The sequence below is a fragment of the Phascolarctos cinereus genome, unplaced genomic scaffold (assembly GCF_003287225.1).
Source record: "Phascolarctos cinereus isolate Bilbo 61053 unplaced genomic scaffold, phaCin_HiC Scaffold_4;HRSCAF=312, whole genome shotgun sequence".
NCBI classification, from domain to species: Eukaryota; Metazoa; Chordata; class Mammalia; order Diprotodontia; family Phascolarctidae; genus Phascolarctos; species Phascolarctos cinereus.
Window position 1 is genome coordinate 363,687,120 of NW_027555847.1, and position 21,032 is coordinate 363,708,151.

A 21,032-nucleotide genomic window follows, 5' to 3' on the forward strand; every position below is an offset into this window, starting at 1 on the left:
AAAACTAACCAATGCCTCATCTGAATCTGACATTCTATCTGATATTCCACAACCATAGTCACTTGTCTTGTCAAAAAGGAAGGGAGGTACATTTTCTCGTGCCTTCTTCACAGCTGATCTTGGTCTTATAAATTCCACAAAGTTCCACTGCATTTAATCATTGTTGTTTGATTCCATTTACATTGTTGGAGTCTTTGAGTTTTGTTGGTTCTTGTGATATTTTTAAAGTTCATTTCAAGGCAGATCTGGACCAGAAAATAACTGCAGTATCCTAGCTCACAGAATTATTATGAGGCTCAGATGAGAGAACTTATTTATGAAACACTGTATACATGTCATTTATTGTTACTCAGAAGAACAAAAAATTTTAAAAGCATGGACAAGATGGATGACAAACTTTTTAAAAGACTTGTGCTTAGGTATACTCACATTACTTTCAAGTTGAATTTAAATGTCCACTAGGTTCTGAACAAAACTCAGAATTTGACAGTGCTTCTTATCAAATGAGTTTGCAGTTGAGTATAAATAACCAGGTTATAGAAAAAATATGATAGATCTGTGATCACTATAGTGAGTCATGTTGATTTGACTGGCAATGTAACATAGGTAAAGAATGATAGTCTCTTTTTTTGCTCTTCAGTAGTGTAAAGGCTGTTATGAAAAGGATTTTTTTAAAAAATTATTTATTTTATTTTTAATTTATGAAATAAAATAAGCATTTCCATAACATAGTAGGGGAAAAAAGATGATTGCACATGAAACTGCAAATATATTGTAATACAACTTGCTATTGCTTTTAAATATATAATAAAATTATCATGTAAATTTCTTATATGTATGTGTGTGTATGTATATATATGTGTGTGTGTGTAAAATGATTCTATATATACTACAAAATAGAAGAATTCATTTAAAAGTATTCTCTATGTTTGTGTACAGGTAGATTGTAGTATAAGTGTATATGTAATCATAAATTTGAAAGATTGAAAGGTAGAGGGAAGAGGATGTTAGAATGGAGGTAGAGAGTGTTAGAAGCAGGAGTGGGTTGGGGAGAGAATTGATTTAAAACACGTAATTTTGATACATGCAACTTTCATTCTTCTGTTTAAAACTTTTTTGACTCCTCTAAATTATAGACCATTTGTAAACCTCATCAAAAAAAATTAGTAGATGTAAATAAGGAATTGCTTTTTATTCTTATTTTTGTGTAAATTTGAACCTCTGAGTTGAGTGATACTTCTAGAATTTTGGAAGGATAAGCTATTATAATTGAAGTGAGGTGAGCAGAACTAGAGTCAACTATAAGCTAAGCAACAGTAATAACGTTTAGTTTTCTTATTTTTCTTTTAAAGGTAGTTAGTTCCTGATTGCCAGCAGAATGAATAGAGAAACAGACTTAGAAACTACAATGGAGGAGGACTCTCAGCCCAATGATGAAGTTGTTCCCTACAGTGATGATGAAACAGAGGATGAACTTGAAGATCGAGAGCCTGCAGTTGAACCAGAGCAAAATCGTGTCAATAGAGAAGCAGAGGAAAGTCGAGAGCCAGTCAGAAGAGGTAAAGGTACAAGGGTGTGAGGGTTGTCCAACAAAGGGTAAAAGATGTAAACTTTTTAACAGTGCCACCCACATTCCAGCTACGCTCTGGACTTACACAAAGTCCATCCAGTCCAGCCTATACTTGGAATGACCTTTTCCCCCCTCACTCTTCTTCTGCCCCCTCTAGAGGCTGCTTTTGATCATTAGATTGTAAACTCCTTGAGGGCAGGACTGGGTTGGAGTGTTTTTGCCTCTTTTTGTATGCCCAGCACTTAGAAGGCACTGAATAAATGTTTATTGATTGATTGATAGTGGTTAGAGGAATTAAAGGGCACAAATTGGTCCTCAGGAGGATACTAGTCTGTATTTATTAGTAATACAAGAATATTAGAGTCTGGGTAAGTAGTTTTAAGATGTCAAATCATTTTTATTCATAAGCCATATAATCTCAGTGAAAGTAACCTAATCCCACAAAATGAAGAATAGAGTCAGATGTAAAATGATGAATTTGAAACTGCTTACTTTTTGCCAAAGGAAAAATTATATAGACAAGCAAAATAATGACAGAGATGTCTGTTTTGCTTTGTTTACCCTTCATCTCTTTTCTGCCCATTGATTTATAAGGTCTTGTGGTTATTTTTTTCATGCTTATCTAAAGATTGCCTATCCAATGAAATCATAGGTCCTGTTTGTATACCTATCCCTATTTTCAGTGTAGCTTGAGTCAGTATTGTGGATATACAATAAACTCAGCAAAATTTGTTGAATGAATCTAAATGCTACAAAATTATAACTTGTGTGGTAGTTCTAATTAACTATGGAATATTCAATATCAATCTTGTACACCAGTTGTTCTTTCAACATTTAGCAAGGGTTTTAAATCTTTTTTATTTAAAAAAAAACTTTTATGTTAGCTAATACAGAGAAGTCTGAAGACCTGGGTACAAATCTTTCTAGGAATTTTTTTAAAATGTTGTCCTAAAATGTAGATGCTACATCTGACAAAGTCCAGCATGATCGATTTATACTCATAGGTGACAATTATCAGCTCTAATCACACTCCACCAGAACTGTTAAATAGTATAAATTTATAGTGTCCCTAAGACCTGTGACTTCTCTTTCCATCAAAATGGCCAATGTACTAAAAATGAATTCAATTGCTCCTATCTTCTGGCTCCAAACTCTTGCCTGGGTTATTGATTATCATGCATATTTTTCATATTATACATTATACAGCATGTTTATAATCTAAATGAAAGGGGTCATAATTTTGAAGGATGATAATCCAGCCTTTCACATAAAATGACCATCCTGTAGTTTCTTTGGGGCTTTTGGTAAAATTCCTTGTAGAGTGGATGCTTTCTCCAGTTTCTATACATGGACAACTAACTTGTGATTTCAGCACAATGTTTTAAGTCTCCAACATGTAGTTCACAGAGTTGAACTTACTCTGAGAATAATTAGTGGCCTGTGGTTAAGCTGCACTTTTCTGGAAGGAAGAGGTAATAGCAGCTTTCTGAATCCCAGGAAACTCTATCAATTGAGGCATTGTAGTGCAATAGAATAAATGATGGATTTGGTAACAGAACACTGGGGTTCAAATCCCAGTGCCGTTACTTAACTACCTGTGTTTCTGAGTGACTTAGGCAAGTCAAACTCTCTGGGCCTCAGTTTCCAATAAGGTCCCTTCATCGCTCAGTCTAAGAAAACATTACATCAATATTCTAAAGCTTAATCAGACAGTATCCAATCATAGGCATTTAATTTTCCCTTGTATTTAACTGTTAGAAATTAATCCACTAAGAATACGTTAAAAATTTTCTATACATAGTTTCTAGATATAGTTTGAGGACTGCCATTTCTAAGACAAAAGGGGGTATAATTTATTGTATGTTGCTAAGGCAGGCTGTGTTGTCCCTTGAAAAGCATGCTGGATCAATAAAACAAAGATTATACTTGGTGACTAAGTAGGGTTTACAACAGAAATGCAGGAATGGTTTAACATAAGGAAAATCATTAACATAATTGATTTTATCAATAACAAAAGTAACAAAAATCGTATGATTACAGCAATAGATGTAGAAATAGCTTTTGACAAAATACAACATTCGTTCCTATTTAAAAAATGCTCAAAAGCACGAGTATAGATGGATTTTTCTTTAAAATAATAAGAATCTATCTAAAACCCTCAGCAAGCATTAAGCCTTCCCAGTAAGATCAGGAGTGAAACAAGTATGCGTGTTCTCACCAATATTATTCAATATTGTATTGGGAATGCTAGGAATAGCAATAAGAGAAGAAAAAGAAATTGAAGGAATCAGAATGGGCAATGAGGTAACAAAACTATCTCTTTTTGCAGATGCTATGATGATATATTTAGAAAATCCTAGAAATTCAAGTAAAAAGTCATTTAACTCTAGACTATATAAGATACCTGGAAGTATACCTGCCAAGACAAACCCAGGAATTATTTGAACATGATTATAGAACACTTTTTATACAAATAAAAGTCAGATTTAAATAATTGGAAAATACTATTAATTGTTCATGGATGGGCCTAGCCAACACAATAAAAATGATAATTCTACCTAACCTAATATACTTATTCAATGCCATCTCAATTAAATTACCAAAAAATTATTGTATTGAGCTAGAAAAATAATAATAAAATTCATTTGGAAGAACAAAAGGTCAAGAATATCAAAGGAATTAATGAAAAAAAATATATAAAGGAAGGAGGCTTAGCAGTATCAAATCTTAAACTATATTATAAGGCAGTAATACTCAAAACTATCTGGTACTGTAAAAGAAGCTAGAAAAGGAAATAGTAAGCCACTTCATCATCTTTGCTAAGAAAACCCCAAACAGAGTCATGAAGAGTTGGACATGACGGAAAATGAATGAACAACAAAATTCGTCATTGGCAACTTTCCTATACCAATAAAATCACAGGTCCAATTCCTATCCTTATGAATTTTAGAATCAGTATATGTTTCTTTTTTTTGAATCAGTTATATATTTCCAGCATATATTAGATGTGCTATAGACATCCCAAAGTCATTGTGTCTAGTATAAAGAACTCATTATGTTTCCCACCAAACCCTCCCTTCTTCCCAACTTCCCCCTTACTGTTAAAGGAACCACTCTACTCTTGGTTATTCATGTTCATCAGTCAAACTTACCTTAAAACCCAGTTTGCTAAAAAACACAAAAAAACACCTCTTTATTTCTACCTTCATAATATCCCTTACATATGTCCCCTTCTCTTTACTCACACAGCCACAACCCTAGTTCAAGACCTCATCATCTCTCACCTGAACTATTGCCTTCTTTTAAAAAAATTATTTAGTATTTTATTTTTCCCCAATTACATGTAAAAACAATTTTCAACATTCATTTTTTAATTTTTATTAATTTATTTTGATTTATCAATAATCACTTCCATATGCTTTTGAGTTGAAAATTTTTCTTCCCCTTCCTCCTCACCACCCTCCCCAAGATGGTGCACAATCTGATATAGGCTATACATATACATTCCTATTAAACGTATTTTCACATTAGTGATATTGTAAGTAAAAATTAAAACCAATAGGAGAAACCATCAGAAAGAGGAAACAAAACTTAACAAAAGAGAAAAAAATAGCAATTCAACCTCCATAGTTCTTTCTTTGGATGTGGATAGCATTTTCCATCATGAGGCCTCTGGAGATGTCTTAGATCCTTGTATTGCTGGGAAGGGTAATTGTGTACAATGTTCTCTTATTTCTGCTCATTTCACTCAGCATCAGACCATATAAGTCTTTCCAGGTTTTCTGAAGTCAGCCTGTTCATCATTTCCATTACATTCATATACCACAACTTGCTCAGCCATTCCCCCAATTGATGGGCATCCTCTCAATTTCCAATTCTTTGCCACCACAAAAAGAACTGCTATGAATATTTTTGTACATGTGGGTCCTTTTCCCATTTGTATGATCTCTTTGGGATATAGCCCTAGAAGTGCTATTGTTGGGTCAAAGGGTATGCACATTTTTATAGCCCTTTGGGCATACTTCCAAATTGTTCTCCAAAATGGTTGAATCATTTTACAACTCCACCAACAATGCATTAGTGTTCCAATTTTCCCACATCTTCTCCAACATTTATAATTTTCTTGTTTTGTCATGTTGGGCAATCTGATAGGTGTGATGTGGTACCTCAGAGTTGCTTTGATTTTTTATTTCTCTAATAGATAGTAATTTAGAGCGTTTTTTCATATGGCTATAGATGTCTTTAATTTCTTCACCTGACAACTGTCTGTTCATATCCTTTGACCATTTATCAATTGGGGAATGGCTTGTGTTCTTAAAAATTTGACTTAATTCTCTATGTATTTTAGAAATGAGGCCCTTATCAGAGAGACTGGTTGTAAAAATTCTTTCCCAGTTTTCTACCTTCCTTCTAATCTTAGTTGCATTGGCTTTGTTTGTGCAAAAACTTTTCAATTTAAGGTAATCAAAATTATCCATTTTGCTTTTCATAATGTTCTCTATTTTCTTGTTTGGTCATGAATTCTTCTGTTGTCCATAGATCTGATAGGTAAACTATTCCTTGCTCTCCCAGTTTGCTTATATTATAGTATAAATCATGAACACATTTTGACTTTATTTTGGTATATGGTGTGAGATTTCAGTCTATGCCTAATTTCTGCTATACTCTTTTCCAGTTTTCCCAGCAGTTTTTTCCAAAGAGTGGGTTCTTATCCCAGAAGCTGGGGTCTTTGGGTTTATCAAATAATAGGTTACTATAGTCATTGACTACTGTGTCTTGCATATTTAACCTATTCCACTGATCCACCACTCTATTTCTTAGCCAGTACCAAGCAGTTTTGATGATTGCTGCTTTATAATATGATTTGAGATCTGGAATTGCTAGGCTACCTTCCCCAGCATTTCTTTTCATTTGTTCCCTTGATATTCTGGACCTTTTGTTCTTCCAAATGAATCTTGCTATTATTTTTTCTAACTCTATAAAATAATTTTTGGTAGTTTGATTGATATGGCACTGAATAAGTAAATTGGCTTAGGTAGAATTGTCATTTTTATTATATTAGGTCAGCCTACCCATGAGCAACTGACGTTTTTCCAATTATTTAGATCAGGGGCAGCTAGGAGGTGCAGTGCAGAGAGTACCAACCCTGGATTCAGGAGGACCTGAGTTCAAATCCAGCCTCAGACACATAACACTCACTAGCTGTTCAACCCTGGGCAAGTCACTTAACCCCACTGTCTAAACCAAAAAACAAAACAAAAAAACCCAACCAAAACAAAACAAAGCCAATTATTTAGATCTGACTTTATTTGTGTGAAAAGTGTTTTGTAATTGTGTTCATAGAGTTCCTGGGTTTGTTTCAGGAGGTAGACTCCTAAATATTTTATAACATCTACAGTAAGTTTAAATGGAATTTCTCTTTCTATCTCTTGCTGTTGGGCTTTGTTGGTAATATATAGAAATGCCGGTGATTTATGTGGGTTTGTTTTATAGCCTGCAACTTTGCTTAAGTTGTTTATTATTTCAAGTAGTTTTTCACTTGATTCTCTAGGATTCTCTAAGTATATCATCATGTCATCTGCAAAGAGTGATAGCTTTGTTTCTCTTTGCCTATTCTAATACCTTCAATTTCTTTTTCTTCTCTTATTGCTAAAGCTAAGGTTTCTAGTACAATACTGAATAACAGTGGTGATAATGGACATCCTTGTTTCACCCCCAATCTTATTGGAAATGCTTCTAGTTTGCCCCCATTACATATTATGCTTGCTGAATGTTTTAGATAGATGCTATTTATTATTTTAAGGAAGACTCCATTTATACATATGCTTTCTAGTATTTTTAATAGGAATGGGTGTTATATTTTGTCAAAAGCTTTTTTTGCATCTATTGAAATGATCATGTGGTTTCTGTTGGTTTTGGTTCAACATTCATTTTTAAAATCGAGATCCAAATTCTCTCCTCTCTCCACCCCCCTCACTGAGAAGGCAAGGAATTTGATAAAGGTTATACATATGTAGTCATTGCAATAGCCTTCTGATTGGTCTTCCTGCCTTGGGTTCTTCCCCATTCCAATTTGTCCTTCACTCATCTGCCAAAATGGTTTTTCTAAAGTGTGGATGTGACCTTGTCATTCCCTTGCTCAATGAGTTTCCATTGCTCCTCTGTTACCTCTAAGATATAAACCTTTTGGGGGCATTTAAAACTGTTCATAATCTGAATATTTCCTATCTTTTTGGCTTTCTTACACTTTATGCAATTCCACTCATTTTAGATTTCAGAAATACCAACCTACTTGTAGTTCCTCTAATTTGAACAAGACTCTCCATTTTGCATCTCTGTGTCTTGTACTCATTTTCTCCTCATCTCCACTTCTTGGTTTCTTTGGCTTCCTTCAAGTCTCACCCACTCCAGGATGCCTTTCCCAGCCCCCCACATGCTAATTCCTTCCCTTTTGAGAGCGCCTTCCCTGGAAATATGGTGCGCCAACAATCAGGAAGACAAGTTCAGATTCAGCCTCTGACACATTCTGTTGTGTACATCATGCCACTCCCATTAGAATATACACTCCTTAAGGGCAGGGATTGTGTTTTCATTTTCTTTGTACTCCCAGTGATTTACTTGGCACATTTTTGTGCTTGTTGAGTCATTTCAGTCATGTCCAACTAAACACAATAAATTCTTGTGGACTGACTGAAAAAGCTTTAGATTTGGAGTCCTAGGGCCTGGATCCTGTTACTTGTCTGTATGACCTTAAACTGGTCAAGCTTGATAGACCTTAGTCTCCTCATCTGTAAAAGGAGGGAATTAGACTACATGTTCTCTTAGGTCCCTTCCAGCTTTTAGAGCTATGATCCTATCTACCGTATAACTATAAAGTAACTCTGCTGCATCTGCCATGTAACTACAAAGTAACTATACCACATCTGCCACATAACTATTAAGTGCTGAGAATCCATAAGGCATTTGTTTCCTTTCTTAGCTTCAGTTTCTCCTCTGCATTATGCTATAAGTGGCAGTTTCCTCTTATTCACTATTCTCTATCACCTTATTGAGGCTACTGAAAACTGTAAAACAAATATGTGTGTTCTTTTGTTCTAATTGCTAATTTCACCATTACTATGGCTTTCAGACTTTAGATTATTAAGCCAAGCAATATGCTTTCAGTTGTGTTTTTGTTTTAAAGCAATGAATATAAAATGGAAGTCTATCATAAAAAAAGTTAATCAAATAAAGTTGAAAGAAGAGTTGGGAGAAAAATGAACATGAAAATGAAGATGCCCTCAGCGATGAGAAGCTGAAACTAGCTGTTAGTAGAATCAGGGTAAAGTTGAAGAAATCAAACAAGCTAAGAGTTTAGTTCCAGGTGATTGCCCAGATGGATTTCTTCCTCATTCTTTTCTGCCCTGTAATGTAGACATTTTTATAACTGTGACTGCTGCTGATAAAATACTTTATATCTACTGAGCACTTTCTATCTATCGGCACCAGAATGAGTGGCTGGGTGCATTTATTTATCTTTGTACTTTGTTGTTTAGGCCACACGGTCATATAGGTTGGTTTAGGAATCAGAGAATGAATCTGGGTCAGTTACATTCAGAATTTAATAGAAGCATGTAGTGGAAGAAAACTGTCAACTCTGATTTTTTCCTAGGCATACACAATCTGTGTATTCCAGAGCTTGGGTTGACTATTCAACTTGTAAAGGACAATTAATGCAGAAGGTTGCCTTCTTTAAGCCATGGAAATTCAGACTTGATGTTACTTTGGGTTTATTAAGTTTAATTCTGTTTTCCAGAGCAACTTTAGATATTGGTGATTTTGTTACTTATTATCTCTTACCTCTATCCCCATCACACAAACATCTATACATATGTAAGCATATATACATATATACTTCACATGGGATAAAAGCATATTTCGAGAAGTCTCATGACATAGTGGAAAAAGAGCTAGATTTGGATCCAGGAAGACTAGAATTCAAGTTCTGCTTCTAACACATAGTGTCTGTGTGACCTTGAGAAAACCTCTTGACTTCTCAGAACTCTAGGCAACTTCCTAAGGCTTAGAACATATACAGCCCTGACTTGGTAGAGGGAACTGACTCAAATGATAGCTCCTATTTCAATGAAATCATAGTTCTAGTTCTTAGCCTATCACTTGTGTACAAGTATATGTATACAAAAAATATAATATTTATATGGGTGTACTCATGTATGATATTACATATATATGTATATGAGGGGGTGCATGTATGTGTGTGCAAATGTTTAGGGTATTTTCCCTCACTGAATATCATGACAGAAAATAGTGCTGCTCTGAACTTAATCATTTTGCTTTTTTTAAACAATTTAACCAGACTATAATTTTATTCACAAATTTAATGTCAACAAAAATGGAATTTCTTTATGAAGAGTCATATGTTGTTGAATAATTAGGAATTACAGCAGGCCACTATCTTTTTTAACTGTAGCATCTTGATCTGAGCCAACAGCTCTTACTTTAAAAAAAATCTTTAAATATGAGAGCAGAACTAATGGCAAAATGTTTTAAAATAACCAATGGAAATTAAAGTGACTTTTATTGTATGTAGACATAGCATAAGCATGAGCCAATGAGGGAGCTGGTGAATTTTATTTATGTAGCTTTACTTTGATTTTACTTTGAGATCTAGAAGGGAGCAGTTACAAATGAATAGAAATACTCTCCTAGGGATATAGTATCTACTTTTAGATAGGCAGGAGGTACACGAGAGATATACAAACTAGCAATGAAGTTACTTGAGAAAGAAATAGGAAGATTATCTTCCTGATTCTTTTAAGCTAAAGATGTCTGATGAAACTAGGGGTTGGGGTGGGCTCTGAGAATGCAGTCTTCTCATGAGCCTTGGAAGAATTCTTGTAAATTGTCATGCTGTTCATTAATCTTTGAAGGTCGTACTTTGCTGAGCAGTAGCTAAATATCGCACAGAAGAACTGAAAACAGTTCTTGTTAAAACATAGTTTTGTTTTTTAGAGATGTTTCTTCTCTAATTTCTCTGTGATTAAGTGTCTCAGTAGTGAAAGAATATGTGAGTTAATTATGTTGGGGGAGATATTTTCCAGGTGCTATGCCGTATCAAGATTTTGGAGGTGGGAGCAGAGAGGAAGTGAATTGGCAAGGAGTATACTGTACTGCCTAGTATTCCCTTGGATATTGGTAGTGATCAATTTATACTATAAAAATATAAAGAAAAACAATTCTGTAAGACTTGAGAACTCGAAACATGCATTGATTACATGGCCATCATGTGACAATGGCAAAGGAGCCAGCATTGCTTAAGGCTGCCTGGTACCGCTTTCTCTAGACTGCCTCTGATTTTAACTCCATATCAACTCCTGATTTTATCTCTTAGAAATTGTTTGACTATGGATGAGTAAGTTAACCTCTATGAACCTCAGTTTCCTGATCTGCAAAATAGGAATAATAATAATAATAATAATACTTCTAGTGAAATAAAGCATTTAAAGTCATTTGCAACCTCTAACAGTATTATACAGTGTTCCAAAAGTCTTAGTGCAGTTTTAAAAACTATCAAATATTAAATATTTAATAAATATTAACATATTCATTATATAATATATTATATTATATATATTAAAAACTAATAAATATTAAAGCTTAATAGCTTTAACAGCTTAAAACTTCACTAAGATTTTTGGGATATCCTGTATAATGCCAGCTATTATTATTGTTACTATAATACAAGGCTCAAAAAGTGACTTTTTGAAAGGATGGGGATTTTTTTCCAAGTTATCCTGAAAATAATATATGGCATTTCTAGCATTACTTTCCTATAACCTGTTGGATTTGCTGTAAGTTCTCAAACCTCTTTTTAGTCAGCTGAACATATAGGGTACATATGAATATCATATAGAAAAATCTCTCTCTCTCTCTCTCTCTCTCTCTCTCTCTCTCTCTCTGTCTTTTAGGCAGTGGGGTTAAGTGACTCACCTGGGATCACACAGCTAGTAAGTGTCAAGTGTCTGAGGTTGGATTTGAACTCAGGTCCTCCTGACTCCAGGGCCAGTGCTCTATCCACTGTGCCACCTAGCTGCCTCCAGGAAAATCTCATTAATTATTTTTTTTCTTTTTAAACTTGACAAACATCCATAAACAAAATATTCATTGCTAAATGAAGAACATAAAAAGGGCTTCATAGGAAACTAAGTTTCCACCATGTACAGTTTCAGATTTCTGGTATAATTTGGATTTCTCTTGGTAGTTCTAACAGTGTTTTGCTTGTCTGTAATTCCCCTTTAGACTTCCTTTCTTTTCTCTTCTATTTTTTAAAAATATTGTGAGGAAGAATTAGAACCAATAGGAGCAACCACCAGAAAGAGGAAACAAAACACAACAGGAGAAAAAAAATAGCAAATGGCTTTGAGTGTTGTCCTAGGGATGAATTGCATGTACACACATGTGTATGTGTGTGTGTGTGTGTGTATATATATGTGTGTGTATGTGTGTGTGTGTGTATATGCATATGTATACACATATACATTTACATATCTCTCAATGGAGGGACCAGCCTAGCTAATTGAAAGAAAGCTCATCAACAAATTGGCCATGTCATGATAAAAATCTGATAAAGAGAAACTGAGGCACAAAGTTTCAAGCATGTTCAACTTATTAGCAAGGCTAGCAATTGTCAATAAATGGTATCCAAGGCTCCTCAGTAGCCAGGATGCATCTTACAGTCAGAGTATCACTTTTATACAGTTGAAAAGGTTGCAGGTTATATAGGGTACCAGAAATAGTCCAGTGATGTAAACTAAACTAAGACTATGTCAGACTATGTCTGACACAAAGATGGAGGGTGGGCTTACATTTAGGAGGATTTCCAGTGCCCATGGCAATGGGAAAAACTAAGATTGACTAACATCCTCTGGAAAGTCTTATGGTGGGCAAGCATCCAATGACCAGGTGGACTCACATCCCTTCATGGTCAACAAAAGCTCACAGATTTTGAATATTTGTGGTCAGGCTGTAGCCCACAGGAATAGGGAATTTAAACTTTTACAAACTCTATTACTGAGGCCTATACAATCAAGTCCAAATCTGATCCATAAATATTGATATACTGATTAGATACAACTCTCAGTCAATAATTAATACATAATGCAAAATAAAGTAGGGTATCAGTTTTTAGTTTCATAGCCATTGGGTGATGGATTTTTCAGCCACCACGACTTTCATGGATCATCTGCTTAATCTTAGAAGTTTTCTGACCTGGGTAGGTGCAGAAACAGCATTTACATGTATGAAGTCATGGATTCTTGAAGAAATAAGGTGCAAAATCATAAGGATTTAACACAATAAAGGAGTTGTAATCAGACTTAATTTTTCATTCACTATTGCCACACTCTGGACATTAAAGATCAGAGAACATAATGACCACAAAAACACAATGATTAGTAATATTGTCAGTTGATTGATGATCTGAACAAATCCACTTTTGTCAACATTTAACAAATTTGTGCATTACCTATGGATATCTGGGCTTGTCTTTTATTAGGCATAATGAAGCAGTAAGTCACTAAACATTTAATAAGTACATTGCTAAGCATTAGGGATAAAAAAAAAAAAGGCAAAAGACAGACCCTTACCTCAAGGAGGTCACAGTCTAATGAGGGACACAACAAGTAAAACATGTACAAACAAGCTATATACAGGATAATACAAGAAATAATTAAGAGAGGGAAGACACTATGTTCAAGACTTATTGGGAAAGACTTCCTGAAGAAGATAGGACTGTGTTTTTGTTGTCCATCATTTTCAGTTGTGTCCAACTCTTCGTGACCCCATTTGGGTTTTCTTGGCAAAGATACTGGACTGGTTTGCCATTTCCTTCTCCAGCTCATTTGACAGATGAGGAATTGAGGCAAAGAGGGTTAAGTGACTTGCCCAGGGTCACACAGCTAGTAAGTATCTGAGAACAGATTTGAGTTCAGGAAGATGATGAGTCTTCCTGACTCCAGGCCTGACACCATCTACTGTACTATCTAGCTGCCCTGCATAGGACTGTAGCTGAAACTTAAAGCCAGAGAGGCCAGTAAGCCATGAGGAAGAGGGAAAGCATTCCAGGCATGGAGGACATCTAGAGAAAATGTCAAAAACCAAGAGATTGAATGTCTTGTTTGTGGAACAACAAAGAAGCCAGTGTCACTAGAAAGAACAGTATATGGCAGGGAGTAGGATTTAAGAAGATTGGGAAGATAATAAGTAATGAAGGGTTTCGAATGCCAAATGGGATTTTGTATTTGATTTTGGAGGTGACAGGGAGCCATGGGAGTTGGGGGCTGACATGGTCAGAACAATGCTTCAGGAAAATCACTTTGATGACTGAATAGAGGATAGATTGGAGTGAGAAGAGATATAAAGCTGTTGCATCAGTACAAATAAGAGGTAATGAGGGCTTGCACCAGGGTGATGGCACTGTCAGAGGAGAGTACAGAGAGTATTCAAGAGATTTTACAAAAGTGAAATGGACGTGCCTTGGTAATAGATTGGATGTGGAGGGTGAGAGATAGTGAGGAGTTGAGGACGACACCTAGGTTCCAAGAATGAGGAACTGGACGGCTAGGTGTTTCCCTCTACAGTAATAGGAAAGTTGAGGGCAGAAGGTGATTTTAAGGAGAAAGATAATCAGTTTGGTTTTGGTCATGTTGAATTTAAGATATCTGCAAGGCCATTAGAGGGGCAAAATTGGAAATCAGTAGAGAAGTTAAGGCAGGATAGGTAGATTTGAGAATCATCAGCATTAAAATTGCAATTAAATCCTTGGGAACTGATGAGATTACTAAGTGTAGTGGAGAGAAGAGAAAGGGCCCAGGACCCTGTGGAATACCTATAATTAGAGAGTGTGATCTGAATGCGGGCTCAATAAAGAAGATGGAAAAGGAACAGTCAGATAGGAAAGAGGAGAACCAGGAAAGAATGGTGTCCCAAACCTAGAGAAGAGAGTACCAAAGAGGAGAGAGTGATCAATAGTGTCAAAGGCTGCAAAGAGATTGAGGAGAAGGAAGAATGAGAAAAGGCCATTGGATTTGGCAATTAGATCACTGGTAACGAGAAACAGCAGTTTTAACAGCATGTTGAGCTTGGAAGTTGGATTGTAAGGGGTTAAGAAGTGAGTGAAAGAAAGTAAAGGCATCCATCATACACTGTTTTTCAAGGAACTTAGCTACAAAAGGCAGATGAGATATAGAACAGAAGTGGGGTTAGAAGGATCAAGTGAGGTTTTTTGAAAATGGGGGAGACATGGTCATGTTTGTAGGCAGGGAAGGTGCTTATAGTTAGGGAGAAATTGAAAATTAGTGACAGAGGATGACAGAGGAACAGTTTGCTGGAGAACTTGGAATGGAATGGGATTACTTGAGTAGGTAGAGGTGTTACCTTCATAAGGAGTAAAGCTACCTCATCATGTGAAACAGGAGTGAAAGAGGAGATAGTGGCAGAAGGCATGTGTGAGAAGAGGGGCACAGCAAATGACCTTATTTTTTCCTGTAAAATATAAGGCAAGGTTCTCAGCTGAGAGGGTTTGTGGACAGGGAGTCATGGGGAATTTGAGGAGGGATAGAAAGATTTGGAAGAGATACTGTAGAGAGTGAAATAATGAATTCACAAGAGAATTGTGCCTGTTCACTTTTCCCCTCCCAACTTGGAAAGTCACTAATCTTTCTTCCAATTAGAAATCTGATAACCTAATATTGTAGCGTAGTTAATTGCATTCTTTCAATTATTTGGTCTTATTTAATTAGTTTTTAATGTATAAAAGTCTGTTTCCCTCTGTATTTAGGTTCTAGTTCCAAAGCTGAGGAAGCCTGGCACCGATTTGTTGAGCATGCATTGCTTAATAAATCGATATGCCCTGGAGCTTAAAAAATAAAAAAGCTAGGATTGCTTAACAACAGTCAGGACCCAGTTGAGATTGTGTAACATGAGTTTGTAGTGGACCCAGTCACGATGGTTGAATGATTTTCTCCACCTTTATTTACATTTACCTGTGCAAGAATAAAAGCAGTGGATTGTGGGAGTAATCCAAGGCTGAGGCTTGGTAGGGGACAAAAAGAGAAATTATAATGGAGTTAGTGATTCAAGAGAAAAGGGTAGTGTGGAGTTGAATTGGTTCACCAAAGGGTCAAGAAAGAATAAAGAGAAGACGGTGGCTAATGCAGAGAAGATAGCCTGGGAAATATTTAAAAAGTCAAGGATCATGACTGGATGGATAAAGAGTAGGGTTTGGTAAGGGAAGGCAGAGAAAGAGGTATAAAGCCAGTAGATTATGTTCAGGTAAGGGGATTTTGGAATTCTTGAATATGAAGGTAGTACATTGTAGGTGATGGCAAGATCAAGGGTATAATCATTTGTGTGTGTGTGAGGTCGGGTGGAGGAGTAGGTCATAGAAAGTGAGTAGGCTGAGGAACAGAGTGTTTATGGTATTTGAGGGAGAGTCAGTATGTATGCTGATGTCCCATAGTATGAGGGCAGGAATTGGAGAGGAGAAGAAAATTGTGAGCCAAATGTATTGAGGAAGGAAGGGGAATGATCTGGGGTCTACAGGCAATAGCTGCCAGGATTTTGATTGGGTGGTAGAGAGGAATAGCATGGATCTCAAAAGAACCTTGGAAGAAGTTACTGAGGTAGACAGAAAACCTGGAAGTGGCAATGGGGGGAGCAAGGATTATTCCAACTTCCCAGCCTTGACCAGTGAGCCAAGGGGAATGAGTGAAGGTACAGTCAGTACTGGAAAATGTGACCAGGGAGTATATGTTATCAGTGGGGCAGCTACTTTTCGCTAATAGCTAGAAGATAAAAGGGGTAGGAAAGGAAAAGATTTAGAATGAAGAGAAGTTTGCTGCCTATGGAACAAGCTGTTGTTGTTGTTGTTGTTATTGTTGTTATTGTTTGTCTTTTGTTCTCAAAGAGGACCATGACATTATGAAGGTGATGCCATGACTTAACTAGTGAATTGGATTTTAATAAAGGAGGGCTGTGCAAAGTCACCAGCCTCACTTTCTCCTCCAGAGCCATCTGGGTCCAGTGGCCAGATATAGATCAGTACAACTAGAAACAGCCCCCTTCTAAAAGGCACAGTGGAAGGGCAGGATGGTATTTTCTTGGAACTTTGGGGTGAGAGGGTTGAAGAGGATGTGAATAAGGAGTATGGGAACAAGTATTCAGTCTTGGCCCCTTTCCCTGTGGGGAAGGGAAAATATGTAACCAGAAAAGGTCTAAGTGACTTATGAATTCAGAGGTGTAAACTTGAAGCACCGAAGGAATTACATCAACTCATGTGCGTAAGGTTTTCTAGTTGACTCATGATTGATATATTCAGAGATGTATGAGACTTTCCTTACCCCACCCAGCTTGGTGCATTTGGAAATGATTCCAGCTCCCTTTGTTTTCTCCCCAGTGTAGAATCATATAAGCACTATTTCTGGCTACTCAAGGTCAGTCTGTTAAGTCCTGGTTGTACCTCAAATGTGCTATATGGCATGTTCTACCATCAAAACAAAAGGTTCCTGTGTCCTAGACACGCCTATGTCATCAAAGTATTTTTTTAAAAAATACTAGTAAATTACAAGTAGGTAATTTCCCTGTGAGTTCAAACTTTATCTGTTTCTTAAATCTTAACTGACCTGAAATAGTATGATCATTCAGTTTGTGACTTTTAGGTTTTTTAATTCAATAAGCATTTATTAAGTACCTTCTTTGTATGAAGCACTGTGCCAGACACTGGAGAAAACCATAGCAAAATTATCCCTTCGTCAGTGCTACTGGGAAATAAGAAATACAGGAAATGGGGTACAGAAGTCTATCCTTCCCTACAGGAAAATAGAAGGGGAAGGGGAGAGAGATAGAAGAAAGGACAGACTAGGGGAAGGGATATTCAGAATGCATGCCATCTTGGGGTGGGAGGAGGGTCGAGATGGGATGAAAATTTGGAACTCAAAAACTTGTGGAAGTAAATGTTGAAAACTAAAAATAAATAAATTTATATTTAAAAAAAGGAATCATACTGTGCTGCAGTGGGGGTGGGGTAAAACATTTGAGAAAAAAAATTAGACTCTGTATGTATGTGGGTATGTATGACTCTTTTGCTGTTAAATCTATTGTTGAGTTTCTTTTATGTATGTTTATATTTCCATCCTAGAAAATATCTGTGTGGGCACAAAAGATAAGTTTCTCTGTGATGACCAAGTATTTGGATGCTGAGGCTAAAGTGTTGGAGGCACAGGGGGTGTTGTAATAAATATTTGTTAATGATGGCCAGCCCTTTGAAGGAACCCAAGATGTAGGGGATCTTTTGGCTATATTTACTGAAGGGCTTATACTATAGCAGTTAGCCCTGAAAGCACAAATAAAGGAAGGAATGAAGTTATGGGAGGGGAATGTCATCGATCAATCTGTCAGCTAGCTGTAGGTTTCTTTTGTCTGAAGTAGGTAAGGCAGACAAGGGGGCACACTAAATAATAGGATTACTGCTTGCTTAGGTATTGACCAGGTTTTTTAATTGGTGAGCAAAAAAAAAAAAAGAACCAAAAAGCAAAAACCCACATCTACACATCTGTAGAGAATTATAATAGGGAAAAAAACCTATTGGTGTATTTTTTTTTCAGGCTCCCCAGAGATTTTTTTTGGAGGGATGATATATAGACAGCAGTTAGGAATTAATGCTGTTAGTCCTCAACTTTTAGTTGTGTATTAAACTGTGTCCAAATAAGAATGAAATGCTTCCTAAGTAGATATGCTTATGAATATAAGTGCCTATAACCATATGAGTCTAAACTGCAGATCAGAAAGTGGTGGGGAAAGGGAGTCAATGGAGAGAACTAGAGCTACCGCCATTAAGATAGGAAGAACTCAATGAGTAGCCATTAAATTAATTACAAAGGTCAGAGGCCAGGGCCAGTAGGTGGCAAAGTGGATAGAGCAAGGTCCCGGAAGCCAGGAGGACCTGAATTCAAATCTAGCCTCAGACACTTGACACTTACTAGCTGTGTGACCCCGAGCAAATCACTTAACCCCATTGCCTAGCCAAAAAAACAAAAACAAAACAAAGGACAGAGGCTGGGGAACCAAACATTGGAAGAAAAACATCTACCATCCCAATATGGACTGCTGATTTCATTAGGATAAGGAACTCCCAGGTGAGGAAAATCTCTACTAGTGTACATTGTCACCTCAACACCTTAGAAAGTTTCACAGGAGCAGTGGTATCAAACTCAAATAGAGAGGATGGCCACTAAACCGTACATGAGGATCCTTATGGGCTACAGATTGACTAAGAAAATAACATGTTACATAGATAGACAAATAAATATACACACATGTGCGTGTATGTACATATGTGTATATGCATGTGTATACTATCTTTTATTACTATATCCAAACATTAAAATCAGATAGTAACTACACATTTTAATCTGGTTCAGGCCATACACACCAAGGATTATTGTGTAGCTCACAGCCTGCCTCTTTGATATGCCTGGCATAAAGCAGTGAGAGTTATAGTGTGTGGCCCTGGCTCAGTAGGTATCAGTAGGTATCAGAGGCAGGATTTGAACCCAGGTTTTTCCTAGCTTCAAGGCAGGCTGCCATATTTAAAAAAAGAAGAAGAAGAAGAAAAGAAAAAGGACATAAAAAGTGTCAATAACTAGTTAGCCATGTGCCTACTTTCCCACAATCACCTCTACAAAATCTTTGAGATGTGCCCATTGGGGACATCCTTGATGAGGGTATGAGAAGGGCCTCCTTTGGACTGAATAGGTTGCAGCCTAATACTGATGAAGAAGGGATGCTAAGGATATCACCAGAGAGATGTGAACAGAAGAGATCATCTAGTAGGAGCAGGGGTGAATAATTGGAGAGCTCATGTGCTCCACTGAACAAAAAATAAAGAGTTCTAGGGGAATACTCCCTACATTTTGGGTGGGTTCCCTTTGGGGAACTGATGGGAAGTATGTATTGAAATAGAATAAGATGAAAAGACATGGTTGCTTTGCAATATTTCTCTCTGGAGGGACAGAATTACTGACCCATCAAAGCATGTGAAACTGCAAATCTATTATATACAACTTGCTATTCTTTTAAAATATATAATAAAGTTATCATGTAACTCCCTTTTTTCTTTTTTCTTTCCTCCCCACTCCCCCCACCCTAGAGATGGTTACTATTAGACACAAATGTGTGTGTGTGTGTGTGTGTGTGTGTGTGTGTATAAATATATGTAAAACCATTCTATGGATATTTCTATTTATCTGTGCTTCCTCTGGATGTAGATAGCATCTTTCTTCATATGTCCTTTGTAGTTAATTTGGGTATTTACAATAGTCAAAACAACTCATTCACTCAAGGTTGTTCTTCAAACAATATTGCTGTTACTATACACAAAAACATTCTCTTGGTTCTGCTCATTTTGCTCTTCATTATTTTATGTAAATCTATCCATTTTTCTAAGATCATTGAACTCATCATTTCTTATGGCACAGTAATATTCCATCACAATTATATGCCACAACTTGTTCAGTCATTCCCCAACTTATGGGCAGCCCCGCAATTTCCAGTTCTTTGCCAACACACAGACAGCTGCTATAAACATTTTAAAACATGTAGGTTCTTTTCCTTTTTAATTTCCATTACGTAAAGACTTTGTTCCTTCCTTTCCTCACTATAACAAAAAAATTTTTTTTAATCTCTTTTCCAGTTGGTCTTCCAGGTGATCTCTTAGGTGCCACAGATTTAAGATCTTCCTCTTTTTGCCTCATGCTATTTCTACAAGTTGAACTTCACAGGAACAGTTGTCTCTGACCTTTCTTTAGCAGACAGACTCATTTGGCTATTTGAATAGCTAAAAAAAAGGAAAAGCTTAAATATCTTAATATTGTTACCTACTGTATTGGCAGAGCTTTTACAGTAGTTTGATACTTTGAAAAAGGAAAACACAGGGTCTGCCTCATTCCCTACATTCTAAAAAATCAATAGAAGGCATGAAACTATAAGGCAAGGGATATTTTGTTCTGTTCTTGCTTTGAGGAAGGGTAGAATCATCTTTTTTACTTTTTTAAATTTTTTTTAATTTTTAGGCAGTTGGCTTGTGACTTGGCCAGGGTCATACAGCTAGTAAGTGTCAAGTGTTTGGCCCGAGGCCAGATTTGAACTCAGGTCCTCCTGACTTCAGGGCCGGTGCTGTATCCACTGTGCCACCTAGCTGCCCTCTGCAATCATCTTTGATAAAATCTAACTACTTCACTTGCTTCTTACCTCCTAGGATTTCCAGAAATGTCTTAGGAAAATAACTTTGTCCCTAGGGCTTCATTAAGGTCATAATCCAATTCAATCTTGGAAAAAGACTTAAGGAACCTATTCTTATTTAGTCCAACCAGAAGTCAAAATTCTATCCAGGCAAATGGAATCTTAC

General features: G+C 36.4%; 1 protein-coding gene across 5 annotated transcripts in view; it reads left to right on the top strand.

The window, feature by feature from the left end:
- ATP8B1 (ATPase phospholipid transporting 8B1) overlaps window positions 1–21,032 on the top strand; it is a 141,740-nt gene that overhangs the window by 61,078 nt on the left and 59,630 nt on the right. For all 5 annotated transcript variants that reach the window (XM_020994709.2, XM_020994698.2, XM_020994689.2 and 2 more), the window contains one exon: window positions 1,353–1,559. In XM_020994709.2, the coding sequence (XP_020850368.1) occupies window positions 1,379–1,559 (181 nt within the window). In that variant the 5' untranslated portion in view covers window positions 1,353–1,378. Of the gene's footprint in view, window positions 1–1,352; window positions 1,560–21,032 lie in introns of those variants that run through there.